At 40.5% G+C, this 16,011-nt stretch overlaps 1 protein-coding gene across 3 annotated transcripts in view; it reads right to left on the bottom strand.

The window, feature by feature from the left end:
* USP13 (ubiquitin specific peptidase 13) overlaps nucleotides 1-16,011 on the bottom strand; it is a 117,163-nt gene that overhangs the window by 12,552 nt on the left and 88,600 nt on the right. For all 3 annotated transcript variants that reach the window (XM_072807490.1, XM_072807491.1, XM_072807492.1), the window contains 3 exons: nucleotides 14,738-14,881; nucleotides 9,668-9,834; nucleotides 8,035-8,188 (listed from right to left, as the gene is read on the bottom strand). In XM_072807490.1, coding sequence (XP_072663591.1) covers nucleotides 8,035-8,188; nucleotides 9,668-9,834; nucleotides 14,738-14,881 — 465 coding nt within the window. The remainder of the gene's footprint in view (nucleotides 1-8,034; nucleotides 8,189-9,667; nucleotides 9,835-14,737; nucleotides 14,882-16,011) is intronic.

Here is a 16,011-nt window from a genome sequence, read left to right as displayed (position 1 = left end):
AGCCACCTCCTGGACCACCACAGCCTTCTGGTGAGAAGCCCAAACTGAGTTTTCCAACTGAATCTTCCTAATTCAATAATTTGTTCCATTACTCATCTCTACCCCCCTCTGAACAACAGAGAAAAAATGTCATTCCCAATTTACTGATATTTGATTCATGAACACCTTTTACCTGCAAACAATATCTACCGAACAATCTGATTTCCCTTGTCCCTGCTCTGAGAAAAGACCATGGGTGGGGGGGAGGGGGGGAGAACTGGGTAGATTTGGATTTGGAGCTGTTAGAAAACTTAAGAATTCCCCAAAAAGAGCAATAGGAGCATTGGGGTAAATCAGCAACAGCTTAAGGCAACTGACAAGAACAGAGTCTTCAAGGATCTACAAATGACCTCCTCAACCCTACACAGTTCAAAATTACCAAGCCCCCCTGACTTCTCTTTATGACACTGCCTAAAACTCCAAATACTAAACAATTCCCTACAAGCTTCATCGTTCTCAGTCATTCATACTTTAGTATAAATTAATGTATTTCAGAGTGGCTTCCTCTTAACTTCCAGTAACACCACAGGAATTACAAACAGATGCTGAAGTGGAATGAGCACTGGAGCCCAGCTGCATTAAGTGTGTTGTGCTTTCAAGTAGACCATTGGTGCTTAGCTGTCCTGTGTGGCTGCACCTCCTGCTCTGTGGATCCTATTCCCACTGCATTCCTCAGGGAGCCTGGCACTTTAGGAGCCTCACCATTATGTAAATGAAATGTCTCTCTGCTCCCCTTGCTGGAAAATCTCAGCTGCCATAGAAGCTGTCTAAGCCATTACGGTGATGCGGCTGAAGGAGCCACAGAAGATTTTGAGTAATCACAGCCTAATCACACTTTAATTGCATTGGCAATCAGTGAGTTTAAAAAGAGAGAGAGAAGGAAAGAAAGAGAAAGAAAGAAAGAAAGAAAGAAAGAAAGAAAGAAAGAAAGAAAGAAAGAAAGAAAGAAAGAAAGAAAGAAAGAAAGAAAGAAAAATTAAACGCTCATTAAGTGCCACATAGAAACAGAAATAATTTTGCAAACAGCAGAAGCCCAGATAGGTCAAACTGAAGGCCTGATTTTCCACTTTTTATAGTTTCTAAAAACTCAACAGAAAGTTAGGTGATAGCCCTAAAATGTGCAGAACACGATGATAAATAGAGCCTTCTGAAAAATAGACGCCCGCCTCCTTTCCAATTTAGAAATGAAGGAGGACATGAACAGGCTTCAAAATCAGACAGACCTGAATTTCCAGCTGCTTCTCCCACCACCCAGTCTCCTCACTTGTTGGGCCCTCATCTCCTCATATGAACACTTAACTGTAGGAGTGAAGGAAAGCTGTCCAGGAAGTGCCTAGTGCATAGCAGGCCTTCAATAAAGGACAGCCACTATTTCACCGAGGGTTATTAGCACTAGCTCTTCCCAGCAAACTAGATGACATTAAAATAAAAGAGTTTCACTCAATGACATTATTTCCTTATTCAAAAAAAAAAAAAATGCAGTACTGATATTTAGTCAACATATTCCCTAAAGGAAGAATTTGATACAAATGCTTCTTCAATCTTTGTCCTTATATAGTCACATTTTTTCCAATTCAAACTCCCACCTTGTCATTATTTTCAGCATTAACATGGTGTAGTGATGTCCCAGCAGCCACCATTTTCCTTCTAAAGGCCGGAGTAACCTAATCTGGCTCTTAGGGTGGTGGTTCTTTACGCTGAATTAGAACCAGTTGGAAGGGTTCGGTGGCTGGATGCCTGGGCGGCTCAGTGGGTTAAGTGTCTGCCTTCAACTCAGGTCATGATCTCAGGGTCCTGGGGTCAAGCCCCACTCGGGCTCCCTGCACAGTGGGGAGTCTGCTTCTCCCTCTGCAATTCTCCCTACTCGTATGTATGCTCATTCTTGCACACTCTCTCTCTCTCAAATAAATAAGCAAAGTCTTTAAAAATTTAAAAGAACCTCTTGGAGGGCCTGCTGACCTGCTGACCTCCAGATCACTGGGCCCACCCCCAGAGGCCTAGAGGGGGACCCAGCATTTCTAACCAGTTCATAGGTGATGCTGATTCTCCTGGTCCAGGACTACATTTGAACTAGTGTTTGAAGGGACCATGCTTCCCTTCTCAGCTTACAAGCTCCACCCTCAGGCTCCATGAGTGAGGCTAGGGACCAGGAGAGGGCTGGGCAGCCTAAGACTCTGATTCCCAGGACCTTCGCTAAGAACTCCAGGACAATACTCTGCTGGATTTTAACTTTGAGAGATATGTCGTAGGAGGCACTGGCAGCCACCTTGAGGCCATTAGGGAGAGCCTATCTGAGGCTGGAACCAACCCATGGAAGCAGAGCCAAGGGGAGTAACAAGATAAAAGGGTTTCCATCCCAGAATCAAGGGCACGCCTAGAGTCAGGTCTCCCTGGTGCTGTCCAGCTTTTATGATACCATACTTCCCTCTTGACTCAGAGAGGTTTGGCTCGGCTCTCCTGCCACTTACAGCAGAGCCCTGAAAATCCCAGAACCCTGGGATTGCTGGCTTTACTTAGCTTGTCTGTGTCTGTTCTGGCTCTCCATTTCGCTTCTAAAAAACTATTACCTAAACTTAAATTGTCTTCATACCCTCAAGTCAAATGTCTCCATCCAACTCACCAACCCAAAAAGAGGTCAAAAAGCAATGTTTTGGGAATGTAAACAATCTACCTACACAGAATACACATCTCCTGGAGTGAACTTATGAATTCAATGTAATTCTAATCAAACCCCTACAGAATGGCCAATTACAAAATCAGGAACTTTCTAAAATTCAGCAGTAATGATTTAGAAAATATAATGGGAAAAAATTGTATTCATTAGTAACACAGAAAATGTAATCCTGAGAAGAAACTAAACCAAAAATACACAGGAAGTTTATGAGGAAAACCATATGGCTTTGCAGGGGCGGGAGAAGGGAGAGATGGAGCAAAAAAAAGATAGCATGTTTCTGGCCAGAAAAACTCAATACTGTAGACTTACCAGTATTCCCAAGCTAATATGCAATATATGAAACTCTCACACGACTCAATAAAAAACAGATGAAAACCTCAATAAAAATGAGAAAATGGATCAAAGGAGATGAGGAAGTGATTAACACAAGAAAAAAACCAACCAGCCAATAAATTTATGAAAAATAAGAAGAGTGCTTAAGCCTGACAGCACTAGTGGAAGGACACAGGAGCAGGAGAGCCACCAAAGCTGTCTTTCTGGGGGCAATGTGATACTCTGCATTAAAACCTCAAAAACAGGAGCCTCTGGGTGGCTCAGTTGGTTAAGCATCTGCCTTCGGCTCAGGTCATGATCCCAGGTTTCTGGGATCCAGACCCATGTCAGGTTCCCTGCTCAACAGGGATTGTTTTTCCTTCTCCTCCCACTTTGTGCTCTCTCTCTCTCTCAAATAAATAAATAAAATATTTAAGAAAAAATTTCAAAAATAGGCAATTTTAACTTAAAAACTTCACTTCTAGAAATTTGCACTAAGGAAATAAGCAAATGAGAGCCCAAGAATATTCATTTCAGTGTATTTTTTTTATAAGATTTTATTTATTTATGAGAGACACAGAAAGAGAGAGAGGCAGAGACACACGCAAAGAGAGAAGCAGGCTCCGTGCAAGGAGTCTGACGTGGGACTCGATCCTGGGTCCTCAGGATCACCCACTGGGCTAAAGGCAGTGCTAAACCACTGAGCCACCCGGGCTGCCCCCATGCAGTGTCATTTTTATTTTTTTATTTTTATTAATTCAGTGTCATTTTTAATTGAGAAAAGAAACTTCAATGTTTAACAAACATTTATTACCTCAATAGGGATTGAAGGAGGCATTTGCTATACTTCTATAAAGGGAATTCATCCTTTAAGAAATTTATTATTTAAAAATAATTACTTGCTGCCAGGGCACCTGGGTGGCTCAGTAGGTTAAGTCTGACTTCAGCTCAGGTCATGATCTCAGGGTCCTGGGATCGAGCCTTCTCCCTCTACCCCACTCAGCAGAGAGCCTGCTTCTCCCTCTCCCTCTGTTCTTCCCCCCATTCATGCTCTCTCTCATCTAAATAAATAAAATCTTTAAAAATAATAATTGCTGTCATCTTCTGAATGTAAAAATAGCCCCATATCTGAAAGTCTTTCTGTAATCATCTTTTATTTAAATAACAATCACTTGGTCTAAATCAGGCATATAAATTATGGTAGCACTATACAATGAGGTATTATTAATATACATTCAGTGATCTAGGCATACACATATGTACATCCACAGTTAGGGGGAAGCAGGTCATAAAATAGCATTATAAAATAGCATGTATAGGGGCGCCTGAGTGGGCAGTTAGTTAAATGGCTGACTCTTGGTTTCAGCTCAGGTCATGATCTCAAGGTCGTGAGATCAAGCCCAGTCTCTGGCTCCACATTTAAAATGGAGTCTGAAAAAAAATAAAAATAAAAATAAAAATAAAAAAATAAATTAAAAAAATAAATAAATAAAATGGAGTCTGGTTAAGATTCTTTTTCCCTCTCCCTCTGCCCCTTCTGCTCATGCTCTCTCTCTCTCTCTCTCTCCTCTCTTTCTCTTTCTCTCTCTCTAAAATAAATAAACAAAATCTGGGGTACCTGGGTGCCTAAGTGGTAGAGGGTCTGCCTTTGACTCAGAGTGTGATCCCAGGATCCTGGGATCGAGTCCCACATCAGGCTCCCTGCAGAGAGCCTGCTTTTCCCTCTGCCTGTGTCTCTGCCTCTCTCTCTGTGTATCTCATGGATAAATAAGTAAAATCTCAAATAAATAAATAAATAAATAAATAAATAAATAAATAAATAAATAAAATCTTTTGAAAAATAGCATGTATGGAATAGAATGCTTCATTTTTTTAGAATGTTTCATTTTTAAAAAGAATGTTTCATTTTATAAATATTCATATTTATAGTCATTTTATATTTGTAGAGAAAGGCCTAAAGAATATACAGAAAACATTAACAGTGTTTATGACTGGGTTTTAGGGTTGGAAGTAATTTTTATTTTCTTCTTTTCATATATCTGAATTTTCTTAAGTGGCTGAAATTATTAAATACCCTTTTAATTATAAGAAAAACAAACAATATAAACAATATAAAAAAAGGTGACTGACATATGAGTTTAGGTGCTAATGCAACAAAGTACAAGAAATCACATTTTTCCTTTCCTGTGACTTATGCAATGTAACACCAAACAGTGCACTCCCAATTCCTCCATCTGGCACTTCATGGAGGCAGCAAAAAAATTATCCACGTGACCACTATGTCCTGATCCTCATCCATTCTTCATTCAATCATTCATTTTCTGATCACCTCCTATGGGCAAGGCACAGTGCTGGAAAGGCTACTTTAAAAACATCCATTCCTCTTAAAAATCAGATACAATGCATTTGGTGAGTTAGGGTGCATTTTGGGGTTTTTCATAATTAAAATTTTCACCTACCACTGCTTTTATTTTTTATTTTATTTTTTGTTTAATATTTTATTAATTTATTCATGAGAGAGAGAGAGAGAGAGAGGCAGAGACACAGGCAGAGGGAGAAGCAGGCTCCATGCAAGGAGCCCAACATGGGATTCGATCCCAGGACTCCAGGATCACACCCTGGGCCAAAGGCAGGCGCCAAGCCGCTGTGCCACCCAGGATCCCCCTACCACGGCTTTTAGATTCACTATATCCTATACTTGATGGCTCATAATGCCTTATTGTCTCCTCTTCACCTTCACTCTAAATTTGGGGGCAGTGAAGAGTAGGATCACAGAGTTTGGCCCATTGTGCCTTTAAATTAAAAGGTGCTTGAGGGATGCTTGAGTGGCTCAGCAGTTGAGCGCCTCCCTTCGGCTCAGGGCATGATTCTGGGGTCCCAGGATCGAGTCCCAGATCGGGCTCCCTGCAGGAAGCCAGCTTCTCCCTCTGCCTATGTCTCTGCCTCTCTCTCTCTGTCTCTCATGAATAAATAAAATCTTTTTAAAAATTTTTTAAATTTTTTTAAAAGATTTTTTAAATTTTTAATTGAAAATAAGAAAGCATCATCATGACATCCCATTCAAAGCATCATCATGACATCTTGAAAGCATCATCATGACATCCCATTCAAAGATGCAACTCAAAAACCAGCAGGGCCAGGAGTACTGGAAGATTACTCTGAGTTCAGTAAGCCCCAGGGGATGATGTGGCTGTTCCATATCATTAATGACCATTTTCAAGAGAGTGGCTGATCCTTCCAAGGTCCAACAGAAACCTAATGATCGGACTCTCCCTCTTTCTACAGCCAAATATCTTGGCAGCTTTACAATGGCTCCATCGTGTGGATTGTTTCTTCTGCGAGGAAGACTCACCATCCCCAAAGAAAAGCCCATTACAGAAAATCAAGGAAGCAGTGAACAGATAGACAATGTAGCACATAACATATCCTGCTCATGAATTACTGAATAACATCCACAACAGCTTTTAATATTTTAGGCAAGCCACCGATTACCAAAAAGTAATAACAAGACTGAATATGGAGTCCAACATGAGGATTGATCTCAAAACCCTGAGATCATAACCTAAGCCAAAATTAAGAGTTGGATGCTTAACTGACAACTGACTGAACCACCCAGGTGCCTCTGAATTTGATACTTCTAGTAACAGAAGAATAAACACTTTGTTATAGGGGCTTCAGGCACAGCCTCTGGAAGCAGACTACCTGGGTTAGAATTCTGATTCTATCCATCACTAGACAGGTCTGTGACCTTGACAAACTTAACTTTCTCTTCTACCTCAGTTTCTTCATCTATAAAATAGAGATAATAATGATATCAAAAATCCTAATGATAGGATTATTGTGAGGATTAAATGTGGCATAAATGGAAGTATTGTTAATGTTGGTATAATTATTACTAGCACGAGATAAGGAAGCACTATCTTTGAAGGTCCTGTGGAATGGAATCTGTGGTCATGTTCTGAATACTGGTAAGGATTTTAGTGTACAGTGATGAGAGAGAAGGGTATTTCACAATTAAGGATTAACCTGAGAAAGACCCCAGAAGTAGAAAGAAGGGGGTTAGTGCCCTGACAAGGCTGGTGGTGGCTACAGTCCCAGGCATTTGAGCTAAAAGTGGGGGGTACAGAAAAATAACACTGAGACAAGGCATGCTGGCATCTGCCTGGAGGAGGTGACGAATGCCAGGCTAACAAACGTAAACACTTACAGAAGGCAATGACAAGCCAAGAATCAAGGCATCGCAATGGTGAAGAACATGGGATTCTGGATTTGAATTTTGGCTGCAACTCTTAAGAGCTGTGTGACCTTGGGCAAAGTGCCTAATCTTTCTGTGCCTCTGTTTTCTCACATGTAGAATAGAAGTGTTAAAGATGCAATGAGAGTTCATATGCAAAGTTCTTAGAACCAGTGCCTGGTACACAGTGACACATACATGTTTGCTATTAAAAGATTGAGTACTGTGTGACTCTTGATCTTGGGTCATAAGTTCAAGTGTCACATTGGGTGTAGAGATTTCTAAAAAAGATAAATAAATAAACTAAAACAAAACAAAACAAAAGGTAGAATACTGGCTGATGGTGCTTCTTCCCGCCATCTTGATTGGCCCTTCAGAAAATTATCAGCAGTTGGTATGGGTAATGACAGGGTCAAGGATATAAGACTGCATTTCAATTGTTTAAAAAAAAAAAAAAACACCATAAAAGTAATGATTCTCTTTTGGACAAAAACTACATGGGCCATGAAAAAAAATTTATCTCAAAGGAATGACAAAGTGACAGCAAGCACTAAACATAAGCACACACACTTCTAGGCAACATGACTGAATTTATCCAAGACTTAATCAGATCACCATGGCCATGCAGAGTGGCAAATGTACCATTTATGAGAAGATGGGATCTGTGCTAACTTCTAGATGATGGCAAAGGTTTCAATATGACTGGTGGGAGGGAAGGGCACAAGCCAAATGTATGGTGACGACTGCTCAGACAATCCCTAAGGCAAGAACTTACTTCCAGATCCATCCTTGACTCTAGGTCCTTCAGGCTTGGCCTCAGAAATAATGTTTGCATTGGCGTTATTCTCCATCTCGATCACAAAGTCACTGTCCTCCTCAAACTCAGGGTGACTAAAGATCCAATCCAGTGCTCTTTCCAGGTTATTATTCTAATAAAATAAAACATTTTTATAATGTATGCAGTCCCAGGGCCTCATTATATCCTGACCATTTAAACCAAGATGTCAAGTAGAGAAGACAGGAGGCCTGAATTCATTAGTCCTAAGTGCCTCTGAGAAGCTCTGACCCTGCATATGAAATGTACATTCAGCTGGCATTCTCCAAGTCTCCCAACTGAGGTCTGTAATTGGATTCACTGGAAAACAGTTCTGAGCAGCAGACCAGCATTCCAAAGTCCGTATCAGCTTTAGCTCAGCATTTCTGGAGGTTGATGCTAATGATGGGGTACAGAGTCTGGCATTTGTTTAAGTACCTTTCTCAGCCACACTAACTGCACAAACTACATTCCCTATCAACTGTGTTTCCCACAGAGAACTATGCTGGGCATAAGGGGACCAATGTGAGTGCCATGTTAGTGCCTCCTCTCCCTAAACATTAGCAGAACTGTTGGATTGCCGCAGAGACCATATTAATGCCTTGGTTAATGATGACAATACTGGTTAGTTAGGGACATTATTTTAAACTCAAGAAATTAGGTTTAAAGAATTTATTTAGATATCATCAGAATCTCCAATAAACCAGTCAGTTGAGAAAAATAAGTAGGGCAAAGCAAGTACCCTGAATGAAACTAACTCTGGCTGAGATATTTCAAGCATTTTAAAGGGAAACAGATTGTTCTAGCCACACTCCATGAGTCAGCTGAGAGCTGCTATGACTTCAACAATGGACCCTAGCAGACAACTGGTAGGCCAAGATAGGTAAGCAGGAATTAGTAGCAGACACCTACTTAAAAATACATACGGTGTGGCAAGGAAGGGTGGGTTTAAAAAAAAAAAAAAAAAAAAAAAACAAGAAATTTCTTTCAATATTAAACAGATATCTGCACTGCAAGAGGAAGACTTCTATCAATGCTCTAGTTTTATGGTTCCTTCTCTCCTGATAATGTCAGGAAGTTCATGAATACCAGAAGAATCCTCTCTCCACAGACAGAAACAGAAGTGGAAAATTCAGTCTTCTCTATGAGGACTTTTGAGAGAGATTTCTCCAAGGTCTTAGTATCAGAAAAGCAAAATTTCTCCTAAAGAACTGTCTTATTGAACATGGAATCTCATACATCCCTCTCTGCTCCAAGGCACCAGGAAGCTTCAAGTCAAATCTCAGATCCCTGCTGATAGTAAACACTCAGATGATAGGGAGTTTCTTTCGATTTGGTCATCTTGCCCTAGCTGCATTATCTCCCTATTTTTTTTACTCCCATTTTTATACTGTATAACTTCCCCCAATCATTTATTTTAGCTCCTCATATAATATATGCAAATAAATCTCTGTGGGGCCATGGTGGGATACAGAGCGAGACAAACATGATTGGAAATGATCAAAGGACACTGGAAAGTCTCCACTGCTACTGACAGAAATACACACCACCTCCAGTAAAAGGAAGGTATTTTCACACAGTCTTTCATGCTTACCGTGGCTCGTAGCGCCTGAATAGCCTGATTTCGATGGAATCCCATGGAGGTAATAATAGCTACAATTTCCTCCGGAGGTTGATTATCCAATCCAGTAGCACCAAAAACAGAGGCTCCAGCAGAAGCTGCTCCTCCATAACCAGGCATGGTCAGTGGTTCAGCAAAATCTGGGAAAATAATTACACTCAGGCCTTTTTCTCTTTTTTAGTCTTGAAATAACACTGTGGAGCTAAGAAGCAAAAATACCTACAAAGTTATAATAATCAAGACAGTTGGTACTGGCATAGGATAAACTTATAGATCAACTGAATAGGATTCTGAGAGTCCAAAAATAAACCCATAGATTTATGGTCAATTGAGTTTTGACAAGGGCACCAAGACCATTCCAGTGGGAACAGGGCAGTCTTCTCAACAGATGGTGCTTGAACAACTGCATGTTCACATGCAAAAGAATTAAGCTGGACCCACACCTTACAGCATATTCAAAAATTAACACAAAACAGCTCCCTGACCTCAATGTGAGAGATCTTTGTTAGGCAATTTTTCTTGGATATGACACCCAGAGTACAAGTGACAAGAGAGAAAAACACAGATAAATTAGACTTCATCATAGTTAAAAACTTTTGTGCTTCAGAAAATGCACATCAAGAGTAAAAACACTCACAGAATGAGAGAACATATTTGCACATCATGTATCTGGTAAGGTACTTGTATCAGAATATAAAAAGAACCACTCAACAATAAAAAGACAAATTACCTTAAGATTTTATTTATTTATTCATGAGAGAGAGAAAGGGGGGTGCAGAGACACAGGCAGAGGGGGAAGCAGGCTCCATAAGGGAGCCTGATGCGGAACTCGATCCCAGGTCTCCAGGATCAGGCCCTCGGCTGAATGCGGTGCCAAACCGCTGAGCCACCCAGGCTGCCCAACAAAATGGGTTTTTAAGAGGGCGCCTGGGTGGCTCAGTTGGTTAAATGTCCAACTCTTGGTTTCCATTCGGGTCATAATCAGGGTTGCGAGAATGAGTCCTGTGTCGGGCTCCATGTTCAGCATGAAGTCTGCTTGGGATTCTCTCCCTTTCCCCCTCCCTCCCCTTCTGCCTTTCGACCCAATTCACATCGCTCTCTCTCAAATAAATAAGTAAAATCTTTAATTTAAAAAAATAGGCAAAAGATTTGAATAGATATTTCTCTAGAGATATATAAATTACCCCCAAACACATGGAAAGATGCTCTACATCATTAGTTATCAGGAAAATGCAAATGAAAACCACAATGAGAGAAGCCCGGGTAGCTCAGCAGTTTAGCGCCGCCTTCAGCCCAGGGTGTGATCCTGGAGACCCGGGATCGAGTCCCACGTCAGGCTCCCTGCATGGTGCCTGCTGCTTCTCCCTCTGCCTGTCTCTCTCTCTCTCTCTCTCTCTCTCTGTCGTTCTCTCTCATGAATAAATAAAATCTTAAAAAAAAAAAAACACAATGAGCTACCACTTTCACATCCACTGCAATGGCTATAATTAAAAACAGTAATAACAAGGCTTGGTGAGGATGTGGAGAAACTGGAACCCTCACACACTGTGGCAGAATGTAAAACGACATTGTCACTGTGGAAAACAATTTGGCAGTTCCTCAAAAAGGTAAATATGGAGTTACCATATGACACAGCAACTCCTCCACTCAAGAGAAATTAAAACACGTTCACACAAAAATTTGTACTCAAAATGTTTAGAACCGCATTATTTACAATTGCCAAAAAACAGAAACAACCCAAATGTCCACCAACAGATGAAAAGATAAATAGCTTATGTGTCCATACAGCAAAATATTCTTTTAGTGGTGACAGTTGTGCAATTCTCTGAATTTACTAAAAAGCACTGAAGTATACACTTCACATGGATGAATTATATGGTATGTGAATTATACCCAAATAAAGAATATGGACGCAAAAGCTAACTAAACCACCCACATTTTTTGTATTTCAAGTCCTTATTTCTTAGCTAGAAGTATAGGTGTCCCTCGATTTATTGTACTTTGTCTGATTACACTTTGCAGACACCATACTTTTTACAAATAGAAGGTTAGTGGCAACTCTGTGTCATGCAAGTCTATTGGTGCCATTTTTCCAAGAACATTTGCTAACTGCCTATGTGTCACATTTTGGTGAGTCTCACAATATTTCAAACTTTTTCATTATTATTATGTAATCTGTGATCAGTGATCTTTGATGTTACTATTGTAATTGTTTTGAGACACCACAAACTCACCCATATAAGACAGCAAACCTAACACACACATGTCGTGTGGGTTCTCACTGCTCCACGAACCAGCCATTTCCCTACTCTCTCCCTCTCCTTGGGTCTCACTAGTCCCTGAGACATAATATTGAAATTAGGCCGCTTAATAACCCTAAAATGGCCTCAAAGAGTTCAAGTGAAAGGAAGAGCCCCACATATCTCACTTTAATTCAAATGTTAGAAATAATTACTCTTAGAGAGGAAGGCATATTAAAAACTGAGATAAGCCAAAAGCTAGGCCACTTACACCAAACAGCCAAGTTGTAAAGGCAAAGGAAAAATTCTTGAAGGAAATTAAAAGTGTTCCTCCAATGAACACACCAATGATAAGAAAGCACAGCAGCTTTACTGCTGATTTGGAGAAAGACAGAAGACCAAATGAGCCACAACATTCCCTTGAACCAAAACTTAGTCTAGAGCAAAGCCCTCACTCTCTTCAATCTATGAGGGCTGGGACAGGTACGGAGGCTACAGCAGAAAAGTGTGAAGCTAGCAGAGGTTGTTTCATGAGGTTGAAGGAAAGAAGCCATCTACATAACATAAATGTACGAGGTGGAGCAGCAAGTTATCCATAAAACCTAGCTAATATAATTAAAGACAGTGGCTATGCTAAACAACAAACGGTCAGTATAGACAAAATAGCCTTCTTTTGGAAGATGTCGTCTAGCGCTTTCACAGCTAGAGAGGAGAAGTCAGTGCCTGGCCTCAAAGGATAAAAAGACAGGCTGACTGACTCTCTTATTAGGGGCCAATGCATCTGGTGACTTTAAGTTGAAGCCAATGCTTACTGACCATTCCAAAAATCCTAGGACCCTTAAGAATTATGCTAAATCTATTCTGCCTCTGCTCTATAAATGGAACAACAAGCCTAGATGACAGCACATCTGTTTATAACACAGTTTACTGAATGTCTGAAGCCACTGTTGAGACCTACCACTCAGAAAAAAAATTTCTTTCAAAATATTACTGCTCATTGACAGTGCACCTGGTGACCCAAGAGCTCTGACGGAGATGAACGAGATAGATGTTATTTTCATGCCTGCTACCACAACATCCATTGTGCAGCCCATCATTGGTCAAGGAGCCATTTCAACTTTCATGTCTTGCTATTTAAGAAATGCATCTGTAAGGCAATAGTGCCACATATAGTGATTCCTCCAATGGGTCTGTGTGTGTATGCACATGTGTGTTCTTCCATGTGTGAAGAGTCTATTTAACATGTAAAAATGCTTCCCTGCTGTCCCCAAGACATGTTGTACATTTCACCCACAGCCCCCCATCATAGCAATAACATTCCTGCTGTCAGGGGTGCTCAAGCCAGCCAGGCCCTGCCAGTGGGAAAGGAGGCCAAGCGGTGCCTGCCTATGAAATTTCAACTTTTCCTTTCATACATGTTTATTACACAAGTCTGCTGTCCGTCCCAGTCAGATCTGGGCTCGCTTACCTCGGCGTGCTCTCAAGTCCCCCTTCCAGCTGCCCGGGGCCCTTTGTATAAGGTGTCCTAATACTATTTTGTTTTGTTTTGTTTTGTTTTTTTAAATAAACAATGTTTTGTAGATTTCAGATGACTAGGCAGAGGCCTAGGGGACCCTAAGCTCTGGGCAGGGGTCTGGGGGTCCCGGATTTCACGGCCCAGGCTTGGGAGCGGAGGGGGGGGGGGGATCCAGAATTGGTTGTAAATACTTTGCATATTGTCTGATTAAACACAATCAGACCTCAAAAAAAAAAAAAAAAAAACTGGCAAAGTAAACTCAAAACCTTCCAGAAAGAACCCACCATTCTAGATGCCATTAAGAATTCCAGAAAGAACTTGCCATTCTAGATGCCATTAAGAACATTTGTGATGTATAGGAAGAGCTCAAGATATCAACATTAACAGCAGTTTGGAAGAAGTGGATTCCAACCCTCATGGGTGACTTGGAGGGGTTCAAAACACCAGTGGAGGAAGTCACTGCAGATGTGGTGGAAATAGCAAGAGAACTAGAAAGTGGAGCATGAAGGTGGGACTGAATTGCTGCCATCTCACGATAAAACTTTATCAGATGAGCAGTTGCTTCTGATGAATGAGCAAAGAAAGTGGTTCCTTGAAACAGAATCACTCCTGGTGAAGAAGCTATGAAGCTTATGGAAATGACAATAAAAGATTTAAAATACTACATAAATTTAGTTGATAAAATAGCAGCAGGGTTTGAGAGGATGGACTCCAATTTTGAAAGAAGTTCTACTGTGAGAGAAATGTCATCAAATAGCATCACATGCTACAGAGCAACCATTTGTGAAAGGAAGAGCCAACTGATGCAGCAAAAATAAAGTATTTTTCAATTAAGGTATCCATATCTTTAGGCATAATGCTATTTGTACACTTAATGAACTACAGTATAGTGTAAACATCACTTTTATATGCACCAGAAACCAAAAAATTCATTTGACTCAGTTTATCCTGATACTCACTTAACTGTGGTGGTCTGAAACTGAACCAGCAATATCTCTGACATATGCCTATATATCCCACATCTTTCCAGTGATCTTTGTGGCACTGAATTATATACTTTAAAAGAGCAAATTATATCTCAAGAAAGTGATTATTTAAAAAAAAAAAAAAGAGACTAAAGATGAACATTGTGACTTTGCTCCATAGGCAAAAAGTGAGCTAAGAAGCTAAATTATAAGCTAAAAGGTCATTTTCTGAGACCCATTCAGAGGACATGGAAGGACCAAGGCTTAGCATCACTGAAGATCCCATCAGACTCCAAAGCTATTCCCTCTAATGACCACTCACCTGGCTCTTCCATGTGAACAATGATCCAGTTGAAGGCCACTTCAGCTCCCATGTTTCCAGTAAAGTACACAGCCTTCCGACATGCTTCTAGAGGGAAACCCATCTCAGCCAGCTGCATCACTGATGACTCATCAATATCTGAGGCTACAGAGCACAACAGAATATTCTGGTGTCAAAACAAAAAGTCCCTTAAAACATAAACTCTCTTTCTCTTTGTCTTAGCTTCTCCTTACCCACTATTCACATGCTATCCAAAGAAAGTGCTATTTTGTTTGGTGTGTAAATGGTGGTTAAACTTCGTTTTCTTTTAATTCTTCCAAATATTAAGCTATTTGAATCTAAATATCTTTGACCTAAACAGGAACCATGGTAATTATCTGGACAATCCAAGCATTGAAAAACAATTCCTTAAGATTGTATGGAGAGGGCAGCCTGGGTGGCTCAGGGGTTTAGCATAGCGCCGCCTTCAGCCCAGGGCGTGATCCTGGAGACCCAGGATCAAGTCCCACGTCGGGCTCCCTGCATGAAGCCTGCTTCTCCCTCTGCCTGTGTCTCTGCCTCTCTCTCTCATGAGTAAATAAATAAAATCTTTCAAAAAAAAAAAAAAAGATCATATGGGGAGATTAGTGTATTCCCAGAACCATTTCAGCCTCACATATCATTCTCAAGACTTATCCTAAAGCAGCCTCTCCTATCACTGAAATCTGAAGAGAAAAGCATTATCTATACAGGCCTAAAAGCCGAGTCCTTAAATCTTACAGGAAGTTATACCAGGCCTTTCAGTATATCAGCAATCGAAGGAAGTAATCAGCTCTAGGAAATGGAGAACCCAAATGTTAAGTATAGGACAGAACATTCTGTAATGGTATACACTTAAGATATTAGAAAGGTAGCTTTATAAACCTAATGTAGGCTTTTGTTTTCATCTTTTCATAACGATATATAGATACTGGTAGAGATGTGTGTGTATGTGTGAGTGTATATTGTGTACGTATATGTGCATACATATAAGCACATACATATATATGTGTATACATAAACATAAAAACCTATAGGCATGTGTATATATATACATGTACATACGTGTGTGCTTACACACACACACACACACACACATACATGTGTGCCTACATAATGCTCTCAAATTACCCAACAACTGGAGGGGAACAGGAGCACAAAATATACCCCTTCTGTTTTCCATGTCCTGAGGTCTCTAATCTACTAAAACTTCTGCCAAAGATGGCAGTTAGTAGAACTGAGGAGTAGCAGGAGAA

Source organism: Canis lupus, chromosome 31 (genome assembly GCF_048164855.1).
Source record: "Canis lupus baileyi chromosome 31, mCanLup2.hap1, whole genome shotgun sequence".
Taxonomy (NCBI): domain Eukaryota; kingdom Metazoa; phylum Chordata; class Mammalia; order Carnivora; family Canidae; genus Canis; species Canis lupus.
Note: the sequence above shows the minus strand (reverse complement) of the source record. Positions and strands in the feature narration are given on the sequence as shown.